Genomic DNA, 19,338 nt, shown 5'->3' with positions numbered 1-19,338 from the left:
ACCATGTATGAAATCTAAATACCAGTGAATTATTAGACAGTTTGTTTAAAAACTTTTGTTGATAGATAAGGATATAATTTTTGTAATGAAGCCATTGCAATATTAAATCACTGTTTCAACTAGAAGATCCATTTTTAACATGAAATAGCTTTTAAATTTTACAAATTCTGTTGAAAAAATTTAAAATTAATTTTATAAGAAAATTCCATAAACTTCTGCTAGAATAGCTACACAATTTTCACTATTGAAATTATAAATATACTGAGAGTTTTGATTTAGTTTTACAGTTTATGAAATTAGGATGTCGGTTCTAAATATACCGCAAATTTAATAAAAAATTGTACTGGTTAATATGTTTCATAATATTTAGTATTTGTTATTTTAATTCTTTCCTGTGTATCTAAATTTGTTATTATATCAGTATTGCTGATAATGCTGTTTTTAATTATACGTTTGCACTTCATATAAAACTGAAGCAAATTAACCCATTGCATGTACTTTTGTCTAAACATTAACAGTCAAATTAATTTTAAACAACCATGCATTATAAACCTACCTCAACTGTGATTGAAATCATAGCTACTATTTAAATAAAAATTTTAAGAGGACTTCCTAACTCCTTGACATGTTATGTGCTTTAAAAAATACAATGTGAGAAAAATAAATGTATAACATTTTTATTTATTTATTTTTTTTAATTATTTACCAGAATTTTTTTTTGTAATTTATTTGCTGAAAATGCATGTTAAATATACCTTAAGGGGTTAAACTTGGAGAATAAGAATTAAATTGACTTAGAGCCAGTTTCTAATAATTTTTTTTTAAGATGCTTCTATTTGGGGCTTTATTTAATTTACAAGATGTGGGTGCATTTTAGGAAAACAGAAATAATCATTAAAAATAACTTTAAATCAGTTTAATTTTAAAGAAGATTTTTAATTGGAGAATTTGGATATGATATTTCCTCTTGTCTGCAAGTGATTTACTCAGATTAATGTTAGCAAAGATTTTAGTCAAAGATTAAAGCAAATAGAATCTTTTTTTAATTTTGTTGGAAACTTTATGAAACTTGAAGTACAGACCCTATCCACTATTTCAGAAACAGTTTTTTGTTATTTACTCACTGGAAATACATTTACTAAAAGATTTCATTTTAACAATAATAAAACAAAAAACATCTAAAAGAACTTTCGTGTAACATTTTTTTTAAATTTTAAATTGATTCTTTTCTGTAATAGAAAAGAATTGGTAAGTGAAGGAAGATCTGTCTAGTAACTGTGCTTGTATATATATGCAAATCTGCAGCCTTATGAAAGCATAAAAATATGCCCAAATGTAACTAAAAATATTAGGATGATTTTCACTTTATAAAACATCATTTAACATTGAAAACCAAACCAAGCTGGCTCAAACTGGTTATTTAATCATCACCTTTTAATACTGCTTCTACTAGTAACACTATTATTTGTGTATGTTATTATTCTCATCCATTATTGATGGTTTAAATTTTAATGCTTTAGTTCTTTGCTAGTTTCATTCTTCGTTCTTTACAGTTGTGATTTTTCTAAAATGCATTTTTCAATCAGATGTTTGAATCACCTTTGCAATGAGTAAATCGGTGTATGGTTTGTTGTTTCTGATAATCCTATAGTAAGGCCAATATTTTTTGACCAGACTGTCAATATAGAATTACCTCATAATTTAAAATTCTATGTTTAGTTGATAGATCATGAAAAAGAGTATGACTTCATCCAACAAGACGAAGCAACGTATTCACTAGCACTAGCCATGCATTCATGCAGCTTTTACAGAATAATGTACTGTTAGCAGAGGGTGGTGGCCTCTACATTCCCTAGATTGATCTAGTTGCAATCTTTTCCTTTTGGGCTGTTTGAAGGATAAGAGTTAATTATCTCAGTCAAATCCCCACAATATCAATGAACTGAAGGTGAACATTCAATCAGATTTGTCAGCATTGGTAACAAACTTCTTCATCCAGTAACTTTCAATATGATCACTCAAACAAATGCCTATTTATTTTAGGACAGTTACTTTGAATATCGTTTGTAAAAGTATAGTAAATATGTAAACTTTTACTTATAAATACAGAATTTAATTTGATTTTTGATTTGATTTCATTCATAAAATGTTACATGTTACTCCCGTTTTGTTTATTCTATTGCGGTTTAGTTATAAGTTGCTCATCTGGTATCATTGTACGATAAAAAAAAGTAAACCTAGTTTCCCTTTACATAAAATTTTAACAGCATACATAATTTATCAGTTCAATGTAATAAGTGTAAGTCTCAAGACATGTTCCAGCTTCTTTTGCCTTTCCATTTGTAGTTTGTTTTTGATATCTGGCTTTCTGTTCTAATAAGAGGCTTGACTTTGTTTCAGTAGGTAATCATCAGTTTATGCATTGCGTGTTGAAACCATTCTTTGATATTTGTTTTCTATGATATTGTTATTATAACAGCTCATTTTACTTCAAGGTTAAAATGTAAAATTCATCATCCTTCAATTTTCTAATATTTATGTTTGACTTGTTGAATTTCTTGAATTAGATAGTTTTTCAATTCTTAGAAATCTAGAGATTCTTTATTATTTAAAAATCTAGTTCTGGTTTATTATTCTAGTGGTTGTAGATTATCATTGTGGATTTTTCAAATTTCATTCTGTATGAAAATAGTTGTGTCATATTATATAGCAAATAAAGTTTAGAAATCAAGAGAAACCATAATTGGTTTCCTTGTAAATATGTTGTATTTTACATATATGTTAATGATCTTATTACCATACAAATTTACCAAAGGGGGGATGAAATTAGTATAATATTGGCAAAGGGGGTGAATGTTAGTTGGGTAATTATGTAGCCTGTAACAGACACTCAAATAATAAGTTTTAAAACAGTGAAGAAATTGTCATACTCATTTATTTCTAAGATTACCCTCAGAAAAACCAACCTAACAAACAAACTTTCTATCTCCTTAAAGTACTAGAAGAAATATCCAGTTTCATTCACACACAAAATTATTATTAACTTGAAAATTAAAAAAAAAAATAAATAAACTTCTAACTTTTATTATGTGCAAGAGCGATAGTTTGAAAATTGTTATTTAAGAGAATGCTCTCCCATAAATATTTAATGTTAAAGGAATACATTTTAATCATGGTATATACACAACGGGCTAGAATTTTGTTTTGATGAGCAGAAATTAATTGATAGAAGTAGTACAAATGGACTTATTATGTCCCTTTTTATCTTATTATATTGTGAAGAATATGTACAAGTACATTAAATTTTTTATATATAAATTGCAGGAGTACCCAGTTTAGCTCAGCTGATGATCATGTACTAGCATCACATAGAAGCAGTAAAATTATCTTGTAAAAAAATTTATTGAATAAGATAGATATAATATAAAATATTTTTTTTTTTAACTTTAATTAAGTTCATGATGGATCGTTTGAGATTTATATAGCGAAATACTTTTCGAAAAATACTTAAAAATAGATAAATGTTAAAAAAATAGATTATATTTTAATCTTGTGTTTTAATATTAACTTCCCATGCAAGTTTTTTTTTGTAGAATACTGCTGTTGTGCACTTGTAATAAATAGAACAAAATATAAATGATGCTTTGCACCAGAATTTTTATTTTAATTCTAAGCCATAAAAAACCGTATTGATGGTAATAAGTACAAAATTGTTAATTTCATGTAAATTAATTAATTTCAAAAATTATTCATTTTTATGCCAACTGCCCAACAGATTTTCATAATTGAAGGGTATTGCCAAGGAGGGCTTGAACATGATATGAATTTTTCTCTTCCAAAAAACAGAAGTTTTGAAGTTTAATGTTTTAGAACATTGAACTATTTTGATTTTCATAATATAAAGATAAGAAATGATTAATTTCAATTTTAATTAGTTAAAGGTTTGGGTTGCTTCTTTGATATTGAGGTTTCTGTGTCCTTCAAAAATAAATTTTCAAAATCCAAATTTTTTTACTATTGAAGGACTTAAGGAGCTAAGGAGTACATGGGTTTAAGTACAGCACAAACTTTAAGTAACATAGTTTGTTGACAAACCACACTTGGAAAAAAAAGGGAGTGTGTATCCATCCCAAGCTTTCAACTTTGAACTAAGGAACTAAAGGCCCTGAAAAGAAGTTCTAAAGGAGGACTGAACTTCTTGGACAACATTTTGGTTATTAATTTTTTTTTTCAGAAGGTAAAAAATATTTTTAAGAAGAATGATTCTAGCATTTCTGTTTAAATTTATGTTAGTTAACAGGCTTAAGAACTTTGGAGAGTAAGTAATCCTGAATCTTTTCTTCTGTATGTCTTTGAATTTTTTCTTCATACATTTAGAGAAAGAAAAGTTAGAATATTGTGATACCTTTTTTTTATTTATTTTTATTTTTTTCATTTAGGCTGGGTGTTTTAGAGGGCAAGGGAGCCAAGAATTGTTGGATTCCATTATATATATCTTAATTTTTTTATGATAGAATGCATTTTGAAAACTGCCTTTTTGAATATTTCAAGTTATGTTAATTAAGGGGATCTCGAGCATGAGGCCATTGGGAAGGAGTGTGTACATTCTTTCTCCTATATGAGCTATAATTTTTTAAGGTAAAACATATTTTAAAAGAAAAGAAAGTTTAAGTTTCACAATATGTAATTTTGAAAATTTAGGGGCTAGGTAGGGATTTTAAAACCATGGTGGCCTCAGATATTCCCATCTGATGTCTTCTTTTTAATGTAGGACTTATTTGAAAATAATGGATTATAATGTTAAAATATTTTATTTTTTTCTGTGTTAATTGAAGAGAAAGTCTGGGAAGTTTACTAAATTCAGAAACTTTTCAATCCTAATCAATGTTTGTATGCTTGTAACATGAAAGTCAGATTTCAAAGGTAGTGAATTTGTGTGGAAACTACTTTCTCATAATCAGATATTATTTTTTACATATGTTATTGATCAAATTACCATAAAGAAGTATCAAAGGAAGCAAATTAAGGGAATTGCAGGAGGGATTATGTATTTGAAATATATTGCAGAACACTCGGAAAGAAGTAATCCTATAAAGCAATCTTTTCATTTTGATTCATTATTTATAGTTGAGATCACTCTGTTCAAACAAGGATACTGAAGTTTTTAAATGGTATTAATGGTTTTAGATAATTATGTTTTGACTGAATAAAAATTGTCATTACTGGTTTTTTTTACACTTTCTGTGTTCGTGTTGGAGATTCTTTGTCAGATAGTGTCACCTTGGAGAATGGAGTGCCTCAAGAAAGTGTATTAAGTGCCACCTTGTTTGCTATAGCCATCAATAGTATTACTAAATGTGTGCTGCCACCTGTTTCATATTCTTTATTTGTTAATGATTTTGCTATATATGTCACATCTTGTTCAACAGCCACAGCTGAGAAACTATTACTGTTGAATATTGTATCTCATTTTGAAGCTTGATCTAAAGTCACTGGCTTCACTTTTTCGCCTAAGAAAACAAAATATGATGTAGTCTTCTCCTTCAATATAGCCCGCAATATCTTTTTATTCCACAGGTTTTTCTCAACTGAGAGCCAATTGCTGTCTCCTAACATTAAATCTTTAGGTTTGTTTTTTGATAGCTGTCTTACAAGGGTCAAACACATCAAACAATTAAAAACAAAATGTTCCAAACTTCTAGATATATTGCGAGTCTTTAGCAACACCAATTGGGAAGTCCATCGATCATATATATATATTGCGTTTTTATTATTACTTAGTTAATTCCTGTTCAGATTATAGTTGTTTCGCTCACTCTTCAGCGCATCATACCGCACTTAAGATGTTGAATCCTGTACATCATGCTTTCCTTTGTCTTGCTACAGGTGGTTTTAGATCAAGCCCTGCCACTAGCATATTTGTTGATTGCAGGAAGCCAGTTTGGGACAGACAGGAACAACTTGTAGCATCTTACTTTGCCTGTCTTAAAGAACAACTGAATCACCCAATTTTGAATGCAGCCCTTGCAAATCCTAATTTACAGCAGAATGAGGATCATCCTCATTATACTGCTCGTGTAGGTATTTGTATCCAATACTTACTGCACTTTCTGAATTTTTACACACCTATTTTTTCAACTTTTCCCTGTTCATATCCTCCATCGAGAATCAACCCCATAATTTTTATCTTTGACCTTACCATACACAATAAAAAATTGACAACACCTATCACCTTTAAGCAAAGGTTTTATCAATCTCTCTCCAAGACAAACCCAAACGCAGTAGTATACACAGTTGGATCAAAACAGAATGATATCGTTAGATGTGCATTTATTGTTAATGACAGAACCTATATGTGTGGTCTACCTAATATTATAAGTCTTTACTGCTAAACTATACACTACCAATAAGGCTTTGAATATTATCATTAACCCAAAATACTGCCATATCCTTATTGCAATAATTCATGTAGTCCTTTCCAAATTTTAGAAGATTTGTATTCTAATCATCCTATTGTCACCGAAATCTATAATGCAATCACTGAGTTGAACCACCACATCACAAGTGAGTTTCTGCTGGATATCTAGCCACTTGCGAATTCTGCTGCTAAAGACACGTAGTCAACTATCCTTCACCACTCATGTTACTACATCCGACATTATTAATTGTGTAAAACACACTATTCATGCAAAGTGCAAGGTGACTGGACTGCTACAGTAGATAATAAACTTCAACATATCAAAGATATGTTGCCATGTGATGCTTCATGCAGAAAAGTTCGCCGGAAAGAAGTGATCCTCTGCCAATTGCAGTTAGGACATAAGAGAGCTACCCGCAGCTATCTGATGTCAACAGAAAATGCATCAATATGCATATGAAGTGACTGATGTTTGACTGTGATACATTCTTGTGGACTGCATATTTTATATAGCCTTATGTTGCAAATCTAATTTATCAAAGAACAATCACAATATCCTATTTAATGATAAAAATCTATTAAACCGGTTGTTGTTATTTCTCTAATGGATCAGTATTCTACACAGAATTTAATATTTTTTTTCTATGTTGTTTTTGTTTTCTTATAATTTTTAATTTTTGTTAATGTCTGATATTCCTGTTATCCAAGAAGAGGGCCCCTTTACACCTCTCAGACTTCGTTAAATTTTATTTATGTTTAGTTAAATTTTATATTTGCATAAACATATTTTATTTTAAATTTACAACTATGATTTTAGTTTTAAGTGATATTTTAGCAGTGATATTAGTTGTAACTTTTTGTTTGTTTAATTTTTTAGTGTAGTTTAGTTATTTGTTTTTTTTTTTTATTTTTATTCCGGGCAATGGTAACGCAAAAGTGTTTTTCACCCCTTCAAAAAAATGAAATTACTGGTTTTTTTTCTTGTTTGTACTTCATACGCTCACCAATCAATAATAGTAAACATTTCAAAGATTCCCTTAGCAACACTAACAAAATATTACCCTAGAAAATATTTTATATTGCACTAAAAAAGAAAAATGAGTTTAGTTAGACAAAAATTATTGTCATATACACTAGTGTAAAGAGAAAGTATTTAAATTTTGTATGAAACTGTACTTTTCTATAATGACTTGTCATTTAACTTATAAATATTTTAACGTTATGTAACTCTAGTATTTACTGGCCAAATGATATAAAAATAAAATATTAATTACCAAAATCTTGTAAGTACTATCTTTTTTACCGTACAATCTTTGATTAAAAGTTAAGTCTTTGTGTTCTGAAATAAAACTTTATTAATTATGGTTCGATCTATGCTCTTGACAGAATACATGTCGAACTGCAGAAGGGAATTTTGTAATTTCCTTTTTTATTATGGATACAATATAAATAAATTAAAGATACACAATTTTATTATTGTGTTTACATTTATAAAAAATGTAATTCATGCAAACTATTGTGCTTGGGCTTACAAGAGTCGTCATCTTAAGTTTTAAATAAATTAACATTGTTAGAATTATATTAGGATGTCTTGTTAAAATTTATTCATTTATTTCTATCTAGATATCTTGCAAGAGGATATTTAGCTGATGTGTACTTTTAATCATTGTTTGTGTAATCTATTATAAAAAGTTTTATGCTTGTTTCTGTGTTTATATATACATGATTGCATAATTATTAAAAACTAGTTTAATGTATATTATAGAAGTTGCTCTTATATTATTTACTTGTAATAATTGTTTTTGTTTTCTTTTAGGCAGAAGGTAAGTGAACAAATGCGTGCTGCCATACAACAAGCTGCTAGTGAAACTGAAGAAAGAAGTTCAGGTCTTGAAGGTGAACTTCGTGTTGAAAGAGAATGGAGACAGAATTTACAGAACACCTTAGTAATAGATAGAGACAAAATTTCTAAACTACAAGAGGAAGTTGCTCAACTGCAAGCTGTTTCTTTAGTATGTATTCAGTAATAGAATAAAATTTAGTAGAATACTCATATTTTTTCTTAGAGTTTACATCTGTAGTTTCAACCACAGATCAAAACCTTAAATTCCTTCTTTGTTACAATGTGATTTCTCATCTATTCATTAGCTAATTTCTAATTACATTTATACAACATTAACATTATTTTTCAAGAATAATTAAAAATATTTGTATCCATTATTGTGAATTAAAACAGCTTCTGACTTTAGCATCCCATATCACCAATTCTGAATGGCATAGCTCAGTTTTGAAATCATTTCATAGTTTCACGATAAACATTTTCTGTAATTGTTATTCTTAACTGTATAAAATCAATCTAAAAGACACCTTTTTGGTATCAAACATCAGTGACCATTATTTTCTATGCTGAATGGAATTAATTAAATCGTTTTGTCTTTATTGAATTTTAGTGATACATTGCTTGGGCAGTTGTTTTGACATAATTACAAAAAAATCAACATTTTGTCACACATCAGTATATGAGAAAAAATTGTTTCTCTTCTTTTTTACCAGTCTAAGAAATGCATTATAAATACCTCCTTTGGTTTTTGTGTTAGGTCATCAATAATTTTAGCACTCTTCTAGCTCACAGTTAATGATGACCTAGTTTTTTAATAATAATTGTGTACTATACTCTGAGAAATGTCTGAAATTTCACGGTTAGATGCTTTTTTTTGAAGTACTAGATTTCCCAATTTTATGCATTCTTCAACATCATCCCTCTTTACAGTAGGCCTTTTTATAAAGAACATTTGTAAAGCCTTTATTGAATTGGCAATCCTTTGTCCTTTGCTTTATCTTTTCCTTTATTCATTACACTGAAGGCTTATAAATTTCACAATATCCACAGTAAATTTTGGCAGGATTGTTTGTGTTGCTGCCATCATTACTGACTGTCACAGGAAAGAAAACAACAGACTGATGATTTAAGGCTGATATCCCTACCCATAATGAGAGATAGTGACATAGACAAGGAACTGAATGTGGAATATGCAAATCAGGGGAGAATTAACAACAAATAGTTTCAGGGAAATAATATATAAGTCTCAAGTAATAGTTTGATCACATGAAAATGAAGGAAGAGGAGATTCCAAGGCAAATAGTAAAGACATGAAGAACAGGAAGGTGCCTGACAGGTAAGATAGGAGACATTGTTGGAAATCTGTTAGAGACTAGGTATAGGATCTGAAAGGAAATGGAAAGAGCAGCTTCATAATAGTTATAATATTTATCCACACTCATAACGCTTCATAATATTTATCCACACTCTTTTAACTGGAGACTGAATATTAATACTATGTATTACATTGTCTAGTTTTCTTGTGATTCTGGCTGACATTATGGCTTTGGCACTGTAACATGTTACATCATTTGTAGTTCTGTATTGTCCAAATAAGCATTACAGAACTCCCACTCCTGTTATTAAATAAACTGAAAACAGTAATTTTTGTGGGGGGAAAATGATGATATGTATATTGTAAGATTACAGCTTACATTATACTAAATAAGCTGAAAGTTTGCCTCTTCTTTGTCAACCGTACTGTCACCTGGCTTAGGCGGGAGTTTATTGCATTAGTGGAGTTTGTTGTACTATCTAACCAGATGACATCATCCAATTACTAATATCATGACACATTTATGTATAAAATGCAAATGCAATGACTAGACACATTGTTGGATGTGCCTTATGTTTGGTCTACCTGGTATTACAAGTGTCTACAATGCTGAACTTCATCCCATCAATATGACACTGGATATCATTAAGTCAAAACATCATCACATCCTTATTTGTAGCTATTCATGTAGTGCACTCCAAGCTTTAGAAGATTTGTTTTCTAGACATCATGTTGTCACCAAAATTCATAATCCAGTTGCCAAGTTGAATTCCCACAATACACAAGTGAGTTTCTGCTAGTTCCCTAGTCATGTGGGAATCCTGAGTAACAAACGTGCAAATTCTGCTTCTAAAAATGCTTGTAGTCAACTGTCTTTCACCACTCCTGTTACTAATACTAATTTTATTAATTCTATTAAACATACTCTTCGAAGAAGGTGGCAAGGTGACTGGACTGCTACAGTAGATAATAAACTCTGACACATAAAAGTTACTGTGTTGCAATGGGATTTTTCATGTAAAAAAATTAGCCGATACAAATTGGTCCTCTGCCAGTTGCAATTAGGACATACCAGAGCTACTCACAGGTGCCTGATGTCAGCAGAAAATGCACCAGTATGTGTACTATGAGACTGCTGCTTGACTGCGCCACATCCTTGTGGATTACATATGTTATGCAGCCTTATATCGTAAATTTAAATTACCGCTCCATGCTAGGCAATGATAAGAATGTACTAGACCAGGTATTGTTACAGCTAAGAAGTTTCAATGTACTTCATAATATTTAAATGGTTTTTTCTTGTCTTCAGTCATTTGATTGATTTGTTGATGCAGCTCTCCAAGATTCCCTATCTAGTGCCATTCGTTTCATTTCAGTATACCCCTTACATCCTACATCCCTAATAATTTGTTTTACATATTCCAAATGTTGCCTGCCTGCACAATTTTTCCCATCTGCCTGTCCATCCATATCAAAGCAACTATTACAGGATGCCTTAACATGTAGCCTGTAAGTATCTCTTTTTTTAACTATATTTTTCCAAGTTCTTCTTCCTTCATCAGTTTGCCACAACACCTCTTCATTTGTTACTTTATGTACCCATCTGATTTTTAACATTCTCCCATAGCACTACATTTCAAAAGCTTCCAACTTTTTCTTCTCAGGTACTCCAATCATCCAAGTTTTACTTCCATATAAAGCTTTGCTCCAATATACGAGGTGTGTGAGAAAAGTAATGAGACTGACTTTTTACTTACCAAAGTTTTTATTTTTTTCAAACAATGATATTGTCCCCTTCAAAGTAGTTCCCTTGGGCAGCTATACACCGGCGGAGTCGTTATTCCCACTCCTGGTAGCAGCACTGGAAGGCTTCAACTGGTAGACCTTTTAACTGGTCAGTCACAGTCTTTTGAATGTTCTCCAGAGTTCCAAAATGACATCCTTTTAAGACATGTTTCAATTTCGGGAAAAGGAAAAAATCACAAAGACTCAAATCAGGTGAATAGTGTGGTGTAGGGGTGGGGGTGGGAGTTGATGAACCGTAGGAATGCAATGCATTTTGTGGTCAAAAATACCCTGATGGAAATGGCCGTGTGACACGGGTCATTGTCATGATGAAGCATCCATTTGTCTGTCTGGTCTCACGCGAATCATTCTTTTCCTGAGCCTTTGAAGGACACCTTTGTAAAACTCTTGGTTGACAGTTTGTCCTGGAGGAACAAATTCTTTATGCACGATACCCTTACTGTCAAAAAAGCAAGTCACCATTGTTTTGATTTTTGATTTGCTCACTCAACATTTTTCGGTTGAGGAGATGATGGAGGGTGCCACTCTTCGCTTTGCCACTTTGTTTCAGAATCATACTCAAATTTCCAGGATTCATCACCTGTGATCACACGATTGAAGAATTCTTGGTCATTGTCTATCCTCCCAAGAATATCAACACACACGTTTCTTCCATTGTCCTTCTGTTCCATTGTGAGGTTTTTGGATACCAATTTCGCACAAACCTTTCGTATGTCCAAATCGTCTGTCAAAATTTGATGTATGGTGAAAATGTTTAAATTTAACTGTTCACTCATCATCCTTAGTATTAAATGACGGTCTGATCTCACAAGAACCCTCACATGCTCAATGTTTTCATCAGATTTTGAAGTTGAAGGTCTCCCTGAGTGAGGTTGATCTTCAACGTGTTCTCGACCTTCCAAAAATGATTTGTGCCAATGGAAAACTTGTGCTCTTGATAAGCAATGTTCCCCATAGGGCTGTTTCAACTTTTCAAAGGTCACACTCACGAATTCCCCAAGTTTTACACAAAACTTGATTGCACAACGTTGCTCTAAATTCTGATCCTCCATTTTCGTAACACACAACAAAAACACAACTTCACTGATGGCACTGTCAAAAATAATGTGTTTGCTGAACGGAGTTGAAACTCGTATTGAGCATGTGGAAGGGATAAACAAACCTATCTAGCACAGAACAGTAGACACAGCGTTGTCAGATCGCTCGCAGTGTTACCAATCTCATTACTTTTCTCACACACCTCGTACTTTCAAAAATATTTTCCTGACGTTTAAATTAATTTTTTATGTAAGCAAATTATATTTCTGACTGAAAGCTCATTTCGCTTGTGCTATTCTATCAACCTTTTCTTTTGTATTATAAATTGGTGTACCGTCTTTATTTAACACATTATTAAATTTTAATTTATGTACTACAAATTTCTCCATACTTTCCTGTATGCTCCGTCTATTTTACCAATGATCATTTCTCTTTCCACTTCTGAACACTTTTCTTTAATCCTTTCTTCTTTCACTAATTTTCACTTCCTGTGTGTAGTATTTCTTAATTGTCAGTAGTTCCTTTACTTTCTTCATCTCTAGCATTCTTATACTTTCTACGTTCATCCATCAGCCACAATATATTCTCTGATATCCAAGGTTTGCTACCAGTTCTACTTGTTCCACCTAAGTTCACTTCTGCTGATATAAGAATTTCCTTTTTAACATTCTTTCATTCTTCTTTTATATTTCTACCTTATCGTTTTTACTCAGACCTCTTGTGATGTCCTCCTCAAAAATATTCTTTACCTCCTCTTCCTCAAGTTCTGTAAATTCCACAGACTGACACCTTTTCGTCAGTTTTTAATCACCAATCTACATTTCATTATTTCATTTTAATGAAATAATTATTCATTTCATTATAATGAAATGTAATTTAATGTTAATTAAACATAATTTTTTATTCTATTTTATGGTTCGTGTTGTATATTTTATCCTAATGTTTACATTTATTTTATTATTTTAGTATTAATCTTGTTATAGTTTTCATATTATAATTGTGTAAATTACTTTTGTTTACAGAAATATGTTTCATTACAAGAAGAACATTTCAGATTAAAAGAGCAGTGCAAAGAGCAAGAATTAACTTTGCAGGAGTTAGGAGCCCAACTTAGTAAAAGCAAACTTCTAGTTTCTGATTTACAAGAAGAAGCATCTGTTTCTCGAAGCAAATCTGATGTTGCTTTGTGGACTTCAGATAAAGATGCTACACATTGTAAAGCTTGTGAAAAAGAATTCAACCTAACCAGAAGAAAGGTATTTTTTTTATTTTTATATTTGCATACTAACAAAACAGTGTTCTATTTCTAATAAACCATATTGTATTCAGCTTTCTGTAAATTTTTATGTTTATAAATATATCCTTTTTTTTTACTCCTTAAAGGGAAATTGAGTTTATATACATAAATGAATACATGAGAAAAATTGGAGCAACCTTTTACAATTGATAGCTTATTATTCTGACTGACAAAGAAGTTGAGACCAACGAATAAAATGGAATGAGGAAACCTTGATTATATATATTATAATATATATATATATATATGTAAATAGTTGCTCCAGATTTTCTTATGTATTCATTTACGTCTATAAACTCAATTTCCCTTTAAGGAATAAAAGAAAAATTATATGTATATATACGAGGTGTGATCAAAAAATATGGTGAATATTAAAAAAAGTAATAAGGTTACATAGAATTCGATTTAATCTCCTTCAAAGTATTGTCCTTGGCTAGCAATGCACTTATCCCAACGTTGACTCCATGACTGGAGGCATTTCTGGAAGGCGTCTTTCGGAAGGGCTTTCAGCTGCTCGGTCGTGGCCCTCTCAATGTCAGCAATGGTGTCAAAATGTTTTCCTTTAAGTACAGTTTTAATTTTTGGGAAGAGCCAAAAGTCTCATGGTGCTAACTGGCGAGTATGGCGGATGTGGACAGACAAGAACACTTTTTTCGGCCAAAAACTCGCAAATGAGAAGCGAGGTGTGACACGGCGCGTTGTCGTGGTGAAGAAGGAAGCCATTGGTCCATTTTTCTGGTCGCTTTCTTCGTACGTCGTTTCACAAACATTGCAGTACACCCTTATAAAATTCAGAGATTACTGTTGTTTCCCTTGGAACGAACTCTGATCTCACTATAAAAAAAAAAACAACGAGCATGACCTTGATGTTGGATTTTGACTGACGTGCCTTTTTAGGGCGAGGAGATGAACTGGTTTTCCATTGGGAACTCTGCATTCTGGTCTCAGGGTCATAGCCATAGACCCAACTTTCATCTCCAGTTACAATTTTGGCCATGAAGTCCGGATCTGCATGAAGACGACCCTTCAACTCCGTGCAAATTGACACACGATTTTCCTTCTGTTCATCACTCAAAAGTCTGGGAACAAATTTTGCACTCGCTCGTCTCATTTGCAATTCATTAGTTAAAATGCTTTGAACGGATCCGTACGAGATGTTAAGGTCTTCCGATAGCTCTCGAATAGTCATTTGCCTGTTTGAACGAACCATTGTTTCCAGTTTTTGCACATTTTCAACTGTTTTTGAGGTTACTGAACGTCCCGCACTCTGCCCGTCTTCAAAAGACTCATTTCCGATTTTAAATCGTTCATACCACTTGTACACAGTTTTCAAAGTTAGCACATTATCGCCGTACACCGATTCTAACATTTTGTGAGCTTCTTTGGCACTCTTGTGCAACATAAAACAAAACCTAATGTTAATGCGTTGTTTTTTTTGTTGTTTACCTTTTTGTTTCCAAAAAGGTACTCCTTTTCCTTGGCATAACTCTGTAAAGGATCAGTTGAATGATTTTTCCCCCATCATTGTATCAGTTGGCATATACCCAATGGTAGAGATTGTTTGCATTTGCCTCCAACATCTGATCCCATGGGATTTTTTACCCGTAGGGTTTTATAAAGAATCTTGTGTATGTGTCTGCTTTACCTATACTGGTCTACCCTACTTGAAGCACATGATTAAAGCAGATGTCACTTCCATTTCTTCAGATATGCTGGTTAAAATATGGGATGAACTCTGTTATTGGGTGAATGTGTGTTGTGTGATGAAATTTTCTTGAAAATGATAGAAAAAACTAATTGTGTGCAAACATTGAAATATTGAAGCAAATGTTTTCAGTTTAGAATCCTTTTAGGGCATGTGCAGCAAGCATATGTTTATTACAATACCGTTAACAAAGATTATATCTGAATATTCTTCATTTGAAAACAAAGAGAAATTTTCAGATAGCAGTGATGGTTCCATGCTCTGTAATTTTCTTCAATTTTGAAGATACGCAATACTGTTTTATGCAATACACAAATCTCAGTTGTTGATCAGCTATTAATACTTCCAACTTACAATTACTTACAACTTACAACTGATTTCTCAGTTTCAATTGATTTTTTAAAAATATTTTCTAATAATGAATTTTTACATAATGTATAAAATGTTTAATATGATGGTGAAATATAATAATTTTTCTTCGTTTATTTTTATTTATTTAGTCTAGATTTTTGCAATACTGAAGTGATTTTTCTTTCAGTTTAAAATTAAATACAAAGTATTTCTGCCATGTTTTCGTCCGTTTTGTTTTTAATAAAGTAAAATTTCTTAAACTCTTCATCGTGTTCAGTTGATGATATTCAAATAGACTTTCCCAGAATTAAATTCTCCATAAATTTTATTTGTTTACAGACAATTTCATAAGGTTTTTTCATGTCAAACCTAAAAAAATTGTGTTTTTGACACCAATTTTTTTTTGTTTTACAACAATTTTTTTTTAAAAGTACTTGAGATATAGTTCTGGAACTTAGTTTATTCAGTTTTTCAGTTCAAGAAGTGTATGAAACCATCTAATTTACCCATCATTTCATTTCAATACGACTTCATTTTACTTTAGGAGCTGAAGTCAGAGTGAATTTTTTTTCCAGTTATAACTCGAAAATGAAACATTACAAACCCATTTTTTTATGAGCCTTTTTCTTTATTTTCAGTTGTATAACATATCCTGAAATTGTTCAGGTTTCTTTGTGAGAAATTTATCTGTTTAACAAATTGTACTTTGGGATGACTAATGCTCAACACTTGTCGCTGTTTATTACCTGTTGACAGGTATGATTATTATCCTGCTATTATTTTATTCATTATAAACTCCAATGTAACAAACTGGAAGTAGTAAACTACCAATTACAACAATGATTTTATTAATGAAATCTACCTCTAGGTTGCTAAAAATGTATTTTATTATTCTCTACATTTTAAATGTAAAATTTTATCCTTAAAATAAACATTTTTATTCATTTTTCATTATCATCTAGCATCCATGGCAAAATATTTAAAATTATGTGATGTACATTTGGATAATTTGATTTTGATTAGCACATTTACTGTAGTTTTGTAAAATTATTTTGTCTCACCAGGTTGGTCTAGTAGTAAAACTCATCATCGTAAATCAGTTGATTTTAGAGTTGACAGTTGTAAGGTTTAAATTCTATTAAAGATAGTAGTTACTTTTATATTGATTTGGATACTAGATTGTGGATACCAGTGTTCTTTGGTGGTTGGGGTTTAATTATCTTAGGAATGGTCAGCCTGAGTCTGTTCAAAACTACACATCTACACTTACAAAAGTAGTTGATTAGTCACTAAACTGTTAACATGCTTAAATAATTACTTAAAAGAAATGTATATATTAAAGATTAAAAACAATGTGCAGTTATGGTAATATTTACATTTTATTTATAAACTTTATATAGATTTTTTTTATTTATTTTAATATGAAAATTACTAATTTTTTTTCAGCATCATTGCCGTAATTGTGGTGAAATTTTCTGTAATGCGTGTTCAGATAATACTGCACCATTGGCAATCTCTGCAAAACCAGTGCGAGTGTGCGATTCCTGCTATGAATTGTTAATAGCTCGATTTTCAGTAGTTCAATAATAGCTTTAATTAGATTTACATAATGTATGTTATTTTAAAAACATGAGCTCATGAACAGAGGAGACACTAAATCAGTGTAAAAAGTATACATGAAATATTATGGTGCATAATCTGTTAGTTTTGAAAATAAGAATTAATCATAAAAATAATTATTTATTAAATATAAAAATATTTTATTGAATTTATGATGCGTTTTTACAATTATGAAACTACCAAACTTAGTCATTACTTTATATTGCTGAGGATTTAAATGTTTATATACGTATATATTACAAAGAATTATAATGTACAACATTTCAATTATTTTAAATATTCTGTTTTATTTTATTAAGTATTTGTTAAATTAGCCTACCTTATCTGTTAAATTATAATTTTGTTCATTCATTAAACAGTTTATTTTATGAAATTGACATGAAACTGAAAAATATAAGACTAATAATTATGTAAGTTTAAGGGTTGTTATATAAACTTTTCTCTGGTATAATATGGCTGTATAACTATAATATGTATAATTATTTATTTTTTTACTCTATAGTAAAGTAAAAATACTCATTACCCAAACAACTGCTTAATCAAAAATATGATTACAGTACTTACAGGATAGAAATCTAATGATTTTTTTCCAGTTAAATACATCATTTTCATCAGATCATAGATTAATGTAAAAATAGAGAACAGCGCATTAATGTGCTAAATTATTGTAAATAAGTATTTATTTATATATTTTATTGTTATTTAAATTATAAGAATCTGTATATTGTTTATGTATTATTACTTAAATAAAACATCAAAAACTACTCAAGATCGACAGTATTTTTCAACAATAATAATACATTTAATTATATTTATTAAAATTAAAAAATGAATAATAATAATTTTTATATTAATTCAAAAACTGTGTTTACTCAATTTTTGTTTATTAGTGCCTTCTCTGGAGCTTTTTTGTAAGATTAGCTATTTAAATAGAAAATATTATTTTTTTTATACTTACACCAAATAAAAGAACCATAAATGAATCTAACGTATGAAATTTTTTTCTTCTGAAAGTTTCTGATATTCATTATCTTATTATACATAGAGAAGGTAAACTTTTCACCATAATTTTGTTATCTTTGTTGTATTATAGTTACTTGTGGCTGCTTTTGTTAAATGATAAATTATTATAAATGGCATACTAATATTGTTAAATATTAATCATATTGTAAATTTGTTTTTAACATTTCAAATTTGTTTACTTTTATCTTTCATTAACTGTTGTCAATAAACATTACTATACACACACACACACACACACACACACTCACACACACACACACACACACAAACTCACACTTATCTGTATGCACACAATTTTATATAACAGTTATAGGTTTCTGTATAGACATTTTCTTTCTTAACACTTTATTGATAATTCCTTGATATTTTATTATTGTAGTTTAATACAATATAATATTTTTTTTAGAAAATGTATTATATTTTCTAAAATCATTTCTTCAACACATACTTTTCCTCACAAAAAAAATATAATAAAAACAAGGTTTTATTGTGTAACTAATCTATACAAAGTCTGATAGTTTTCTGGCCATGGGCTCTGAAAATAAATATACAAGAATCTTCTAACAGTCAATTAATAATAATTATTATTTATTCAATGACAATGAAACTCTATTTTTGAACATAGTTCCCGACTACCTATAGACACTTGTCCAATTTTTTGTGTGCTTTCTTATTCCAATAGTAAGAAATTGTTCACTTGATGCCACATAAAAACTCTAAGAGGACCAAACATAAAAATTTTAATGGTGTGAGATCAGAACTATAAAGTGGATGTGACAACACCTCCCAACCCAACGTTTGAATAGCATACAATGTCTTTTGAGTGGTATGGGGGCAAGCGTTATCAAGAATTAACACCATTTGAGAGAGAACCAAGTTATTTTCTCCTCGTTGTGGTATTAATTTTATTTTCTCGAATTTCAAA

General features: G+C 30.3%; 1 protein-coding gene across 2 annotated transcripts in view; it reads left to right on the top strand.

The window, feature by feature from the left end:
- LOC142317284 (RUN and FYVE domain-containing protein 2-like) overlaps window positions 1-18,365 on the top strand; it is a 135,324-nt gene extending 116,959 nt beyond the window's left edge. Inside the window, exons 11-13 of one of the 2 annotated variants that reach the window (XM_075353701.1) lie at window positions 8,235-8,430; window positions 13,440-13,673; window positions 17,217-18,365. In XM_075353701.1, coding sequence (XP_075209816.1) covers window positions 8,235-8,430; window positions 13,440-13,673; window positions 17,217-17,357 — 571 coding nt within the window. In that variant the 3' untranslated portion in view covers window positions 17,358-18,365. The remainder of the gene's footprint in view (window positions 1-8,234; window positions 8,431-13,439; window positions 13,674-17,216) is intronic. The other variant, XM_075353702.1, reaches the window with a different exon arrangement.
- Window positions 18,366-19,338: the final 973 nt, after the last annotated feature.

Source organism: Lycorma delicatula, chromosome 1 (assembly GCF_047948215.1).
Source record: "Lycorma delicatula isolate Av1 chromosome 1, ASM4794821v1, whole genome shotgun sequence".
Taxonomy (NCBI): domain Eukaryota; kingdom Metazoa; phylum Arthropoda; class Insecta; order Hemiptera; family Fulgoridae; genus Lycorma; species Lycorma delicatula.
The sequence above is the reverse complement of the archived record's forward strand: the minus strand, read 5'-3'. Positions and strand labels throughout refer to the sequence as shown.